The sequence below is a fragment of the Folsomia candida genome, unplaced genomic scaffold, assembly GCF_002217175.1.
Source record: "Folsomia candida strain VU population unplaced genomic scaffold, ASM221717v1 Fcan01_Sc041, whole genome shotgun sequence".
Taxonomy (NCBI): Eukaryota; Metazoa; Arthropoda; class Collembola; order Entomobryomorpha; family Isotomidae; genus Folsomia; species Folsomia candida.
Genome location: NW_019091233.1, coordinates 941,288 through 957,124, shown reverse-complemented (window position 1 = coordinate 957,124; position 15,837 = coordinate 941,288). Strand labels below are relative to the sequence as shown.

General features: G+C 36.8%; 2 protein-coding genes across 2 annotated transcripts; one reads left to right on the top strand and one right to left on the bottom strand.

The window, feature by feature from the left end:
* The first annotated feature begins 332 nt into the window (after positions 1–332).
* On the top strand, positions 333–4,995 carry LOC110861392 (ovochymase-2). Its single transcript, XM_022110497.2, has 10 exons — positions 333–459; positions 959–1,205; positions 1,284–1,402; positions 1,487–1,632; positions 1,727–1,907; positions 3,281–3,319; positions 3,398–3,617; positions 3,689–4,060; positions 4,155–4,267; positions 4,336–4,995. Exons 1-10 carry the CDS (start codon positions 402–404, stop codon positions 4,698–4,700), a joined length of 1,860 nt encoding a protein of 619 aa, XP_021966189.2. The 5' UTR covers positions 333–401; the 3' UTR covers positions 4,701–4,995.
* Positions 4,996–7,661: 2,666 nt separating this feature from the next.
* LOC118433083 lies at positions 7,662–10,221 on the bottom strand. The gene is made up of 5 exons (XM_035844667.1): positions 9,904–10,221; positions 8,878–9,096; positions 8,699–8,786; positions 8,585–8,630; positions 7,662–8,508 (listed from the first exon to the last, which is right to left on the bottom strand). Exons 1-5 carry the CDS (start codon positions 10,219–10,221, stop codon positions 7,662–7,664), a joined length of 1,518 nt encoding a protein of 505 aa, XP_035700560.1.
* Positions 10,222–15,837: the final 5,616 nt, after the last annotated feature.

Here is a 15,837-nt window from a genome sequence, read left to right as displayed (position 1 = left end):
CCCGTAACAGGCTTTATCAGGCGGTGACTATGTATGATTCTATCGCATACATATGTATTAATAGATCTGTTACCGACTCAGAAGTAAATTTTTACCAGGTGGTGACTCACCGCCTGGTAAAAACCTGTTACCAGTTTATTTTGAGTGTTTGCGTACTTCATACCATGATAAGATTGTATCATCAGGCTGATGACAGGTATGTAACTATATTGTCACCTTCGTAAGCATTTGTAGCAAGATAACAAACGACATCATCAGTATCAGACAACTCACTCAATCTCATTCATTATTAAACACATATGTATAATACGAGACATCATATGCGATTGTATATTAGTATAATCGGAATCGCTAACCTGATCACTATATTCCTGACGATCTCTAAATATACAATACAAATAATGGATTATAAATTTTTATTGGGAATCCTGCCGTTCATTGTTGGTATTCCGAATTCAGGTTTGTCACTACATTCATTTGTTGTTTGTTACGTCCTACATAGTTTGTATTATTCTGCGATATCGTACATAGAGAACCCGTTACGTACATAGATATAAGAATACGTTATCACTTATTAATTAATAAGCGTAAATATGTATAAGCTTGTGTTAAACACGGGCGAAATTCGAGATGTATTTAGTTTATTTTCCCATAATTTCAAAAAGTCCGCCATTGCTCACATGACTGATACAACGAATATTATGTGCCTGCCTAGTTGGGGTTTTTGAGTAAAAAAGTCACCAAATTTTGACGGAATGCATTTAAATTTAGTAACCTATGCCTTTGTGCCAATTACGTACACTTCAAATTCTTTCATTAGAAGCTTGATTAGCTAATTCGTAATATAAACAGGCAATCATAATGCTGGAGCCTGACTGAAAATTTCAACATGACGGGCTTCTCGGAATTATAAAAGAGATGTGATGACATTTGAAATACTTAAAACTGTCTTCATCAGATTATCTCCTATACAATGATGCAACTCCTGGCGAATTTCCATTTGTTGCTAACATGATACGAGAATTGTTTTCTGACGAGCGTTGTTCCGGTGTAATTCTCTCAAGCGAATGGATCTTAACTGCGGCAACTTGCCTAAGATATTCTACCTCTGGAGCAAGATTCATGGCTGGAGAATACAACACTTCAATATTCGAAGGAAATGAACAAAGTCGAAGAGTCTCATACGTGGCATTCCATCCAGATTTGTATGATATCGAATAATTAAAAAAAATTCGCAAATTAAATTTTATACACTTAAAATCCACGGTGTTTTTTGCAATCAGCGAAAATGATGTTTGGGAACCTGATAATGATATCGCCCTGGTTAAAATAAGCCCCCCGTTTGTGTTTGACGAGTGGGTGCAACCCGTATTACTTCCGATGGACGAACTTATTCCTTCAGGTTTTAATTAATTAACATTTTATTAACTATGAATCTACGTTTATTTAACTGGAGTTAAGGTTAATTGATAATTGTTGTTTAAAGATAACGTTATCATCGCCGGTTGGGGATGGGATATGTTTAGTGACAATGACTACGAGTGGAATGAGTTGCTCCAAAAAGCAGATATGAAGCTGGTTAATGACAATATTTGTGCGCGTAACTCGTCGCTAATGTTTTGTGCAGAAACGGTATGTATGTACATAAATTGCAATAATAGCGTCATAATAAATTGCTTTAATATAAATTAAAATTAATTAGATTGCCTCGAATATAACTATTTAGATTAATTGGGAACCCTACGTGTTTAGTCCTGGAAGCCCTGCACTGTGCAAAACGGAAGTATCTGAATCTCCCATCTTATGTGGATTATTGTCGGAATATCACTATTTTAGTTTTGACCGAAACAACTCTGCAGTTTTTACCAAAATAACTACATATATGTCTTGGATTATGGAGACAATTGGTAAGTACAGGGTGTTAATAAAGTCCGATCCCATTTTTCCTGTAAAAAAGTGAAGGCTAGTATAAAAAAAAACTACCCGTGATACTTACAAAAAATGTTCGACATATTTACCTTAGTATTTGGTCTTGTTACCATTTACTTTAACCATGCCCTCAACTCTTTGTTTAAGGCTCTGTGCTAATTTTTCCAATGTGCCTCTGGAAATCGAATTCCATACATCTTGAACTTTTTTTTACTAGCTCTTCCCTCGTCCGGGGTTGTGGCTCTTTGTATACATTTTCCTTAAGTATGGACCACTGGTTCTTCAGGGGATTCAAATCTGGGCCGTTAGCGGCCCACACCCCCTTGCTCCAGACCGTTGAAACTTGCGTCTTGATGAGACTCAAACTCGCTTTTGCTGTATGGGCTATAGCACCATCCTGCATGAAAACTATTTTTCTTTCATTCGGAAATATTTCCTTGTTCCCCATGCTATCGAAATAGATAGGTAATATTTTTTCCATATAATGCTTTGCATTGACTGATTGGCCTTTTGGTATGATATGTAGAGGGGTCACGCAACGTGCACAAAATCCACCCGCTACCATAACTTTAAGCCCGAATTTTGGGATCGCTCTTGATGGTACATCCGATTTGTTTTCTGTCCTGTAACGAACATTTTGTTGGTTCAATTTTGGATATAGTTCAATAATAGATTCGTCAGTCCAAAGGATGTGACTGCGCAATTCTTCACCAAGTCTTTTTTCACTCAAATGGGCACTTTTCTGAAGGAGTTCTTCAAATTTCAGACGGTCATCGATATATTTTTGTGACATGAGAGGTTTTTTTGGTTAGTTTGTAAGCTGTGTGACCCCACTTCGTAGTTTTCACAAATTTTTGCATGGTCACACAGTTAATTTGCTTCTTCTTCTCTTTATAGCGTTTTGAGTCATTTAACTCCCTTGCTCAATTACGTAATGAACTACCGGTTTTCTTGCAAAGTCTGTTTTTAATCATTCTTTTTGTGGTAGGTGACACCTTTCTGGGTCGCCCTGGTCGCTTTTTGTCGTGGACAAAATTTTTATTCTTCCATTTCCAAACAGTTCTGCGGCTGCAGCCCAATTTTTGCACAATTTCTGTAGGTTTAAGCCCCTGCTGATGCAATGTTTGTATCTCAACTCTAAGATGCTCATGACTTACACGTTTAGTTGTTCCTCCCATGGTAAAAATTTGAAATAAATAACTTCACTGGTTCAAAAGTTCCAGCTGAATTTGTAACAACCACGCTCCAAAAAATGCATGGGATCGGACTTTTTTAACACCCTTTATAATTACTAATTGATTACATAATTTGTAATTTAAATGAAATGCGTTTAATAAATCATTCACTACAGAAAATCATGATGGAATTGACGACATAACATGGGTTGAGAGTAAAGAAAATATCACAGTATTTGACGAATTAGTGAGTTCAAAAATCCAAAATTAACGAGGTATGCCCATGTTTTCAGGCGACACCTGTGGAGGAGAACTGATCGCGTCTGCAGGAAGAATTAGCTACAAGCCGAATCAAACCTATGACGCTAATGAACGATGCATTTGGACAATTCGAATGCCCAATTATGGGTATGACATGTCAGTGGATGTATACCACTTTGGAGAAGGAGCTTATCTACTAGAATCAAGAATTCTGGATGCCGACAGTGGACAAATATATGATACTTCCAAATTGTAAGGCTTATCTAAATTCTTGAAATAACCGCATTTTTGAAGAATTTCAAATTTTTGAAATTCTCTAACAGAGAAAGTGGAGTTAGCTTTAGCGGCAACGTTGTTGTAGCGTTCATCACATTCTACACGGGTGATACTGCCCTTGGCACTGGATTTGTGCTGACATTTGGCACTCGAAATGTTGGTAATCCTAACCCTGAGAGAAATTATGGCCATTCAACAATTACACATGATACTGGGGAGATATCATGGCCTGGTAACGGCGATTCCTATAAACCCAACGAGCTGTCAACTTGGATCATTACCTCGGGACATTTCAATGCGCAAATAAATGTCACAGCTGTCGATATTCAAGGCGACAGTGGCGTCCAGTGTAGATTCGATTCATTAATAATTTACAGCTTAAGAATCGGGAGCTCTGTTGGATATTTCCCCGACAATCCGTAATTTACCTTCAAGCTTGCATTAAATTTGGAGAACCAGTTTAATCCAGAGTAGCATGATAATCTATGTCATAAATGTAATAATTTCATCCAGAGTTTGTGGAACGATCCCGCCAACCCGACCATTCACAACTTCACGTGGGGTTTTTATATTGATCTTCAAGAGCGATGCAACAATTGAAGGGAATGGTTTTGCTTTCACTTGGGGTATTTAATTTATGCATTTATGTTATCGTAATGATATATTAACGCAAAGTGAAAATTTACTGAGTCAGATAAATTACCGGATACGACAACTACTACACCCACGACCACTATGACGACACCCAGGGTAACTACTAGTACCACGATATCCCCAACCACAACTTCAACTACTTCGACACCGACTACGACTGTTGCTACAACAACTGCAAGTTCGACCACCATAGAAACGACAACTATGTTAACAACACCATCGGTGCCGTCCACTCAATCAACTTCGATTGCAACAACCACACCACAACAATCTACCACAAACGACAGTAGCACACCAACCATTTCAACTACTGAAAATGAGAGATCGAATGCTGGGAATAATCTAGCATGGTATAATGCAATATATATTTCTTTGGCAATTTATATAATTGTTCTATACGATTAACTGTTTGCTAAAATATCACATTTCGAATTGTAATGCGTTGCATTGTGTTACTGCTAGTTATATGTAATCTAACAGGCATACTTAATAAACGGTGTTGTTGGATGATGCTTATCTAAAAAAATAATTATAGTAATTATTTATGTACACCCTCGCAATCCTTTTAATCACTTTGCGTATGGAATCAATTCTTATTAATAATAAGCATAATTCATACAAATTGTTGATTTATAATTGCTAACAACAACAGGAATTGTACACATAAATGTCACACAATACATAATATGTAGTCAAAGGGGAATTGCGGGATATCCTGCTGACGTTATAAAAATGTACTTGATTTGATTAATTACTGTGTTCTACATAAAATATTTTGCATTTATCAAGCGATTTGTCTCTGATCAGGCAGATTCTGGATTTAAATTCAGACTATGATTCATCTATTATACAGCGGCATGCACGCCATAAGGATGCTAAGCAAAAAATGCCGCCGTTTTAATAAATGAATAATAGCGAAGTCAGTAATATTGCAATACAGGATGGGGCATCCTTACGTGGGAGAATTTGAGCGTGTGTAGTTTGATAAATAGGAATCGTAATTACAAGCGGTTTGAAATATCTGATAGAGGATAATCTTAAGTTTAATTGCTTTTTTGTTTTATTTAAAAAACTTTAAAAATGACCCCACACTGTTCAATTGAAGTGGAGGTACTAGTAAAAGACTTTACCACACGAGGTTGCACCGGAAGTGTGATGAAAAGTGGACTTAAATCATGTGAACATGATTTCAGTTTGTCCCTAATTTATACAATACGAAGTGGGGAAGGCTTCAGAAGGGAAGCCATGTATTTGGGATTGACTCCTCCTCCTAAAAACGAACCATTGCGGAACGGACGAAAAAGCTCAAAAATCCACCCCAACGATTAACAAGTCAGGAAAACCCGAAAAATATTTGGACAATGGACAAAGTGTTAAAATCCAATACCAGAACTATCATGGGTGTGATTCGAAGGGATTTGGGGTAAGTAACAATAATGGAGACCAAGCTACACGCCCATAACTCCCCGAAAATCAAGAATCGGAAACCAGACGCAAGAAGCTGGTTGAAAGACGCCTAGCAGGGGGAAGAGATGAATATGTCGTTAAAATCGACGAAGCACTCTTCAGGGTACATGACCCCAATGGGGCAACATCAATTTGTCATGTGCGTCCAGGAGAAAACGTCCCTATTGAGTGGGTACGCGAGAGGCTGGGGAGGTTTGGTGACCACTTCATGATCATTGGCGCGTTATCGGTGCGTGGCCCCTTAAAGTTAGTGAAGGTGCCTCCAAATGTCAAGATAAATGAAGCCAGATATATTTCTGATATTTTGATACCATTGGTGGAAAAATAAATTCCAAGACTCTACCCAGGGGAAGAGCACAAAGTTTTCATTCATCATGGTAAACTGTCATCACACATTGCTCGGAAAACTCAACAGTACATCAAGACGGTGAAAGAAAATGTTGATCCAGTGCTCATTAAAAATAAAGACATACCTGTTAAGTCTCCCTATATGGCCCCTTTGGATTTTTTCGGATTTGAACATTTCAAACAAAAAGCGTTTCACAGAAGAGCAACAGCTCTTAACGGACTTTGGCATGCACTCAAAAAAGTGTTGTCAAAAATAACGCCTGAAAAGTGTCGCGAGGTTTTCTCAGCCTTGAAAAAGCGATGCAGGCTACTACTTAATAATATTGGCCATCATATAGAGCAAGTTAATCATCAAAAAAAAATTCGCATATAGGTAAGAAAAGTTTTCAAAATCTTCCACGTAAGGATGCCCCATTCTCTGTATTTGCAATGAGACATGTCAAGGTTCTTTTTTGAATATTAATAAATAGTTCTGAGGCTGCAGAGCAAAATTTACAGCACCAATTTATCCCACAAAAAATAGTAATTCTACAATCACAGAATTTAATAATCTAATTTTCCTGATATTAATAGATCGTAAGCGAAATTGCATCGTCTGGTAATGACCATTTGCATCTTCTAGTGAGATAAGCAATGGTGCGTTGCATGTGAATATGTTCTTCGTACGCTGACCAAGTGGATGCGACTTTAAAATTGAGCCTATTGAATCTAATTAATTAGTGCACAATATAGACTTTCAAAATAACGGGTGATACATACTTTTGAAATCAATTATGATATTGTAATTTATATAATTGCCAGAATTCAAAACAATCATGATCAGAATATGAGTACTACAACTACAAAAATTCTGCGGAGGCATCTTAAATTTTAAAAGCCGCCCATCATGCATTCTTGCGTATTATTGACTTCAAATTTATAAAAAAAGTTGATTACGTATTGATTATGACTATGTTCCGGGCGAGGGATTGTGTCTTCTGAAATAAACTTATTTGAACAACGACTTGTATTATTCAACTCAAAGACAGGGTTTTATTGATACTTTGACGACATGCATTGGACATCAATAATCATAGACACCTAGACTCGACAATCATATCTTCCAATTCTTACAATATCTGACCCACTGTTCGGAATCATAAAACTTACTTACATACATTTACAGCCAAGAAACAATGGTAACATGTTGCCGAGATAATAATTTAGTCCCCGCCATATTCAATTTACGATCTCATCAATATCCGGTGGTGCTGGACAGTTAGCTAAATTATGACCTGAGATAATAAAAAAAATTTAAAGAAATTATCCAAAGAGAAACAGACGATCTTTAGAAAAAAACTTACCACCATCTTCATCGCATTTACAGACCTTGCAAAAATATCCATGGGCGTAAGTGCACATGTAGGCAAGTTCTCTTTTATACTTGCACCAGCTTTGTAACGACTACATTGTACATACTTATATGTAACTCGTCGTTCAGGATCAACTTGTATTTTAAAAATTTCCTTTTCCTTATCCGAATGATAGTAGTTACTAAGAAAATGTTTCAAATTATACCTTTAGGTCAATCTGTTGTTGACAGTTTGCACTGCTTAAAGTATGTACGTACCATTTGAACCCATCCCTACATCTGAAGCCATGATTGCATTCCGCTGAATACTTTTGATGCCTCGGTCTAGCTTTTCTTGTTTGTACGGTATACGGCCCTCCTTGTCCATCATCCACCTCTGCAGGAGACTCTACCAGCTCGTATAGTATGTAATCTTCGAGCGTGTTTTTTTGTAGGAATGCGATGAAAGACTTCATCGTGGGTTCATAAGTTTTGATACATCGATCAAACTGTTCCTTAAGGTCAGAGGAAATGTCAGCATTATGTTGTTTCGCTAAATAAGCCTCCATTTTGGCGTAAACGTCCCTGTTAAAGTCATAGTTTGGGTTATCCAGCAAGCTTGCATTGGTGTGAAGTACATCTTGGATAAAATGCTCAGCCCTCTTCTTAAGCGCAGTGGACCCTTCGGAAACGTCGGGTTGGAAACCAAAAACTTCAGGGATGGATTTCCACTGATCTTCAGTGAAAGTGAAGCCTTCTGTCTTATCCTGTTTATCATCACTGAATCCTCCACCATCGTGGTGGCCTTTGTAAGTATTGCCTGCCCCCTGATTGCTGTGACTTTGATGGCTTAGAGCGTTAGTGTTTTGGAAAGAATCACTTCTTGAGTCTTCTTTTAAAACATGTTTCCCCACGCTACAAACAATAACTAGATGGGAATCCTCAGACCCTTCCCCGTTCTTGTGCTTCAGATACCTTCCAGCCATGGGCATTCTAACGAGCTCAGTCACCCCTTCAACAAATATTTTAAGTACTTCGTCCCGTTGAGCTGTAGGCAACCGGTTAAACCTGCAGGTGATAAGTTCTAAATAGATTTTATTCTTGGGTAACATAAACACATATTTTCATTCCCTTAAATACTCACGTTATGACAAAAGATCGTTCACTAGGAATATGCTTGCTTGTCCAACCTACAAACCAAAAAAGAATAATGCGCATCATATAGTAAGTAAGAACCCCTAACTACAGTTTTTTTTACTCAAAGTGTAAAACACCATTTCTTTGAAACAGTCATCCATATATTTTATTTGGAATTTTTCATTGTTTTTAGCAATCTCTAGATATCCCTGTTAATCACAATAAGTATATATGTATTAGCATAGGATAAGGCACAAGATAAACAATGTATGCTTATCTATTTGATAATCTGGTTTTTACTTTCGCCGTAGTGTCCCGATAAGCCCACAGATGAACGTTCCAGTTGTACTGTAAAGCTCTCTCGACTGCAGATATCATTCCTCCATCTCCCGTAAAGAGAATGAGAGTGCCTCCAAACCTCGCGTGATTTTGGTGGATGACAAGATCTCCTCCGATATCCAACATTATGCTCTGTTCAACCTCTCGCTCTTTGTTGGAGTATGTTGACTTTCTGGTAACCTAAGTATGCAAAAGTTTTAAGCGGTACAAGTTCTCAAAAAAATAGAAATCTTGGTGAGCGACAATTGGCACAATTACAATTCATCTATCAAAACGACATGCTCGCCATAAGAAGGCCACCAAAAAAATGATGCCGTTTTAATAGATGAACCATAAATACATATTTCTTGTGACTGCTGAAGGTTTATCTCACCGCTCAAGTTAAGCTAACTTCTTAAGATACGGTAACGACCGTAACAAAACAGTCATTTTTAAAATTGACATAATGTCGTCAATTTCTCTCCGATCTTCAAAATTCATGAAACGTTGGATGCACAACGACTTTATGCATCACAAAATTAACTCGTGCCAATGCATGTAGTCGACCGGAGGTAGGTCAAAAGTCAATTTGAATGTTTAGAATCGGTTTTAAACGCGCTACACGTAAAGTTTTGATACATTTGACCTAAAAGGGAATGATCTACTGGAATTATCTGCACGATTTCTCTCTTGTAAAATTTTGATAAGTTTAGTCGTTTAGGCTATAGAGCGCGGTCAATTTTGGGAGGGGATACCTAACGTCATATCATGGCGTCGCCGTAACCATGATACTTTTTGCCACAGTCTTGTATACCATGCTTTTACGAGGAAGAATCAAGAAGTACTGTGAATAATATTTTATGGTTTACCCTTAAAGTGCTCGAGATATTTCATTAACCCCGTTAATGTATGAGGTATGAATGGGTAAAATCTTAGCTTTGTACTTTATCTTTGAAGGGTACATTCGCAGTACTTATTGATTCTCCCTTGTATAATTATATAACCTACCTTCACCTCAACCTTGCCTTCCTTGACATTATTCCAAAACTTTCCTACTGCTGGAGGTTCCGAGCCATACAATACCGCTCTGATAATTTGCCTTCCTTCACTCGCCTCACGTATAAGTTTGAGGACACTAAGTCTCGTTCTGTGATCTTGCTTTATATCACTTCCAAACTTAAGTATTTTGGCACTCATTTTCATTGTATTTATCCAAATATTGGAATTGTCAATGTACACCAAAACCCCACCTTGTTCGGGTTCATCTAGAAAATCTGGTGAATTTTCGATCACACCGGGATTTCTGGGGTTCTCGTAGATCTCCATTTTACAAATTTAGTTCCTTAAGTTGATCAGCGACAGCTTGTTTAGCCTTGTTTTTTAAGTGATGTTGGAACGAGAATGCTTTTGGAATTGAGTGAGGGAGATAATTTGTACATTCCAGCTCAGAAGTTATTATAAAAATTACGTAATCATTAGTCATGAAGTCATGTAGTTAATGGGTGTAAGATAAGTAGGTATAGGTAAGTCCAGTATCATATGAAATTGCGAGGTATGGTATACCTCTGCATTAATTGGGATACTGATCCCAACATTTTTGTTAATGGTGCGATATCATATCATACTTATCACATCCGTTGGCAGCAGTTAATTACTCATATGTATGGATGACTGTTTGTATCCAAAGCAACGCTTATGCAATACTTAAATTTTTATTAAAATTCTAATTTACCCTCTCTCTCGATATGTTAATTGCGGCGTAATTTAGGATTCTTGTACTAAGGTTGCCGGTGAGATGAGACAATCTCGGCTAATGAGACGAGACGAGATGAGACGAGACGAAACGGCCGCTAAATGAGATGAGATGTCATGTGAGACCGCCAAAATGCTGTGAGATGAGATGAGACGAGCCGAGATGAGATAAGATCCATAAGCAGCAATGTCGTCTCGTCTCATCTAACCATAAATTAGACGAGATGAGATGATATACAACTTTTACTATCTCATTTAAGTTTCATCTCATCTCACGAAGTAGTGAGATGAGATGAGATGAGCTCTATCTCGTCTCATCTCGTCTCACGGCAACTCTATCTTGTACCAATAATTTACTTAAAATGTCAAACGGATAAGACGAAGAAATTTCGCCTACGCCTAATAATAACTCCCAGTATGTCAGGAGCAAAACGCGTTCTAGTCTCACTGCTAATTGTACGGCAACCGACGTCACACAACGATTGTATTGTTGGTGAAAACAAAGCTTGTGGATTAAAGTATAATGAAATTACGCGTTGAGTTCTGACAGCTGTAAAACAAGATAAAACTTATTTTGCGACTACACTTTCGTAATCATTTGCACCGAAAGTGGTTTGAGAAATACAATTATAAAAGGGGAAAATACTTTAATGCAGTTTCAATAATAATACATAAATATACCGTGTTTCATTAAACAGATTTTTTATGCATGTGCTTGAGGAACTCGACGCATTTTAAATTTATAACGAAATGAGGATGAATGGAACGAAGAAGAAAAATGAAGAAAAAAGATTTTGTCCTCGGTCTTTGTCATTGGCAATGTCAACGTATCAATACTATAAATTTCGATAGTTTGTCCGGTTGAAATTTTGTGTGACATCCCAGCAACGAAAACGAATTTTTTCAGTAAATAACTGAGATACCGAGAAGATTCCGCAGAGCTTGGCGAAATTAATCCTGACATTCTTAACGGTAAAGTTACTTGTAGATTTTGAAACGTGTGACAATAGTGTTCAATTGTAATGACAAAATAAATTGGCAATTATGCTATGATGTCCATGAGCTTCCTTAAATCATCGCCTCGTAATGTGATGTATAATCAACCGTTGTAATAATGAAAAGATTATAATCGTTGCAAGTGCACCGGAGCAGGTAAAAAAGCAATTACTATTCTATATGGATCGATAACTAATTTCCTGTAAACGAATTCCCTTTCCCGTACACACTGATTGATTGTATATTCAGGGCAATATTTCCTCTGTGAAAACGGGCTCTGCCAACAGCGGATCTTCAAAAGTAAAATCCTTTAAATTCTTAAAAAGTTATTCTAGACTATCCATTTTCCTTTAAAATTGATATTCACCCCTTAAGAAATTAATATTAGATAATCCAGCGAATTTTTACCGGTTTTATAGACTTTCAAAATTTATTCTTTTGCTAATTGTTGTCCTCGAATAAAAATGCCACTAGAAAAATGGGTCATTTCATTTTGTTATATAAATTATTTAAATTCATGCTTCGGTATTCCTGTCACTAGTTTAATATCAACGAGTCGCCCTATTATATCAAATTTTGACCGTATGGTCCTACTTCCTTTCTCTGAATGTTACGTTCACATTGTAGACTTTCAAGGATTTGACTTCCCCAATCACTCATTTCCAATTATTCTAACTCGTTATGTTCGTGACACTAACCGCATATTTATAAGTAAAACACGCTCTTCAAAACTGGATAATTACAAGTGCCTCGTACATGTATATGTCGAGCCTTCAAGTAAACTTACAATAGGTAACAAATTTATGAACTATTTATCAGATAACGGCACATATTGGAGACAAGGCGATATGAACAAATTGGAGTTTCCACGAAAAAGATGGTACAGATTTCAGAACTCGTATGTAAGTGGATTATTTCCCAAGCAGCCAAGTCCTGCAAGTTTTGTACATTAATGGTACAAAAATATATGTGCAGATTTCCTGCGAGTATGACCATTTTTAGTTGCGTTATTAGTATCAATCAGTGGTGCATATTTCGTGCGTGCCATCTGCATTAAATATGCACTACGTGACTTGTATTAGATCTTTACCATATTTTAGCGCAAATCTGGTACACAAAATATTGTACAAAATAGGCACGAGAAAACTTTTGCAGGTTTTGTATAATATGCGTGCAGATATATGTATGTATAAAAAAGAATTTGCATATATTTAACGATTATTTAATTTATTCCTTCAAAAATTACACAAATTATACAAACAATTAATCCTTCCTCATCATAAGTGATAGACAAACTAACGCTACTTGTACAAATTATTTTTTCACTTAATTACACAGTGGTATACAAAAATATTTTTTATCACTAACGGTCACCAAAACACATTTCTTGTAAATGATATTTTTATCAATTTCGCATTCATTTAGATCTAAGTTGTAAACTACATAAATACCAATTTTTGCACTGGGACAAAGGTAAAAATTAATATTTTCTTTCGTCCTAAAGTAATTAAAAATACAGTTATCAGAATCAGTCGATTAGTTTTTAAAAGTGTTCTCGGATCGATCGGAAACCCGTCGTGAGGAAGCCATTCCCGAGTTAACTGCAAAAGTTTGTACAAAGCGCTATGACTAATATTCGGTTGCCCATTTACCTAGCTGATTTAATTTAGAATTACAAAGTGGGGGGTAACAAAAGTAGGTAATGTAACATTCTCAACATGCTCTATATGTAAATTAGCATCTACATTTTCTAAACTAGCCATATCACCAACACATTGCTTATTGGAATGAGTGGGTGCGTCTTCATAAGTCGTCGCTGACGGGATTGTCGTGGTGTTGATTCGAATTCTCTTGAGCGCCGCCGCCACCATCCTGTCCGCTCGCCGTTTCTGCGTTCTGCGCGAGGTGACCAGCGTTGTTTTCATTTTTAGATTTATCTCGTTGTGAAGATTGGCGAAACCAGGCTCCAATAAAGCTAGTGATTTGATGATCGGTTAATCCAGGATTGCCAATTCTGACCGAATCTACGAATATAATGTTTAAAAAGAGTTATACCAATTTTGTTAGTGTATTGTTAGAAAGCTGTGTTTGTTTACCTCGAATAAGTTTAACAAACAACTTGTTACCAATTGCCGTCTTTCCACTAATACTGGTGAGAGTGGTGAGACGAAGGATCTGCGCCAGTTCATGACTAATCATCCACTGGAGGGTGTCGTAAACACACGTAGAGCGACCCGAGTTACCACCAACCTTTGACAATGTCAAAACCTAGAATAAAGCAACATATAAATTGTTTGTTTATATTAATCGATGACAATATAAACTAGAGTAGAATTTAATCAATACAAATATTACATACTTCTTCCTGATAATTGCATTGATCAATTAACCACAATTCAACTGCATCCATATCAGTTACGGTCTTAATCGGCAACTTCCATCCTGCCCAGCGGGTGGTACCTCAATTTTGTAATGAATTTAGCAGAAGGTTCTCCAGATTGTGTACCCGTTCCAGTAAGAATGCCTGGTTACGTAATGATTCCACTTGAAAATCTGAATTTTTACAAGAGTTATTTTTAAAATGCATAATTTAAGTAAACACAATTATTATTTTTCATATATATTTTGGAAAACTACTTCTGAATTCGGATAGCAGCTCTGAGAGTTGTTGATCTGCTTCAACCCGTACGAAAGGAATTTCCAGTGTTTCAAGTTGACGGATGTCCGGGATTTCCTGATCAACAGGACCGTTCGCTTGTTGACTAGATCCTAAACCACAATTGGAATTTATATATATTACAACTTTAATATAAATATATAATGTCACTGTATGTTTTGTTAAGTTCTCCCCACAATTTATTTCATGAAGCAAGGATGGAGGTGGTGCTCATAAGGCTAGTGTGGCTGTGACAGCTTTTTCATTTTTTCGAAGTCGTCTTCCTCGTCCTAATTCTGTATCGGTTGAATCGAGTTGCTGATTGTTGATGTATCTCCTTGCTTTCTTTTGTATCTTTTTATAATTCTCTAGAATAATAAAATAAAGTCGCTAATAAAACAAATCCTCAAGTAATTTGACCAGTGTAAGAGTTGACCACCTTTAGTATATACTGACCATGAGTTCTGATACAGGTGACCTCGTAGATAATCCAATCTTGGGCAGGAGCACGATTTAGGTCGGATTGAAGATTTTCAAAATCCTTCGGAATTGGATCCGGAAACGGACAGTAGTTTTTTTTCTTCGTTCTCGGATATCCATGAACTTGGGACAACACTAACTCCTTTATCTAAGTGAAACTCGACTAATGTGAAAGTTTTTTCACTTTGATCTGCACTTTTTCTGCACAAGGTTTTTATTTTTTAAATTAATTGTTTTTAACGAACAGACCACGTCTTCTTCCCGACAGCAAGAAAATGTATAGAGACCTTTGTAGCATGGAGATGGCGCTGGCAGCATTATTTCCTTGTACATATTTGGTGCTAGTTTTGTGCAAGCGTACCTGCAGCAGAATGCGCATATTATTTGTGCATATATGATGCACATTTGGTGCAGATTTTATGATACAGATTTTATGAAGATATGTTTGCAAACAACTTTTGCATATATTTGATTGCTTCGTAGATGCACAGAAATATGTACAAAACATTCAACTATTTTGTACGTATTGGTATGTACATACGTATTAGTGCATAATGTTTACGTTTCATGTACAAATTTCTATGTACCACAGTATCCGCACAAAATCTGCATAGACTTTCACTAGGATTTTCACAAGACTTGCATCGAGGCTGGTTGGGTGGTGTTGTTCGATGATGTTTATGTCTGTTGGCAAATTTAATTATAGCGATTTATTTATTTACACCTTCGCTGTCCTTTTAATCACTTTGCGTCTGGAATCAATCAATCTTCGCAATATATATAATATGTTGTCAAAAGGGAATTGCGGGATGTCCCGGGCGTGGTAAAAATGTACTTGACTATAATTACAGTGTTCTCAATATTTTGCATTTCATTGCGATTTAGGCGAAGTGAATCGAACGGGGTTTGTTAGTTTCTTAATTTAATCTAGTAAACCATAACAAATGTACGAGCGAAGGGGAGAAACCATGCCTGGTTTTAAATTTTTTTCCCATTTACTTTCATGCACGTGAAAGTATATTTGAAACATATAGGACATATGTGGTCACTCACGCCAA

Excerpts from the sequence above, each read along its gene's own strand:
- LOC110861392 (XM_022110497.2), top strand. The coding sequence starts at position 402 with ATGGATTATAAATTTTTATTGGGAATCCTGCCGTTCATTGTTGGTATT. Across the intron at positions 1,206-1,283 it reads GTGGCATTCCATCCAGATTT|CGAAAATGATGTTTGGGAAC; the intron begins GTATGATATCGA and ends TTTTGCAATCAG. Across the intron at positions 1,403-1,486 it reads GGACGAACTTATTCCTTCAG|ATAACGTTATCATCGCCGGT; the intron begins GTTTTAATTAAT and ends TGTTGTTTAAAG.
- LOC118433083 (XM_035844667.1), bottom strand. The coding sequence starts at position 10,221 with ATGGAGATCTACGAGAACCCCAGAAATCCCGGTGTGATCGAAAATTCA. Across the intron at positions 8,787-8,877 it reads ATCGGGACACTACGGCGAAA|GGATATCTAGAGATTGCTAA; the intron begins GTAAAAACCAGA and ends TGTGATTAACAG. Across the intron at positions 8,631-8,698 it reads AATGGTGTTTTACACTTTGA|GTTGGACAAGCAAGCATATT; the intron begins GTAAAAAAAACT and ends TTTGGTTTGTAG.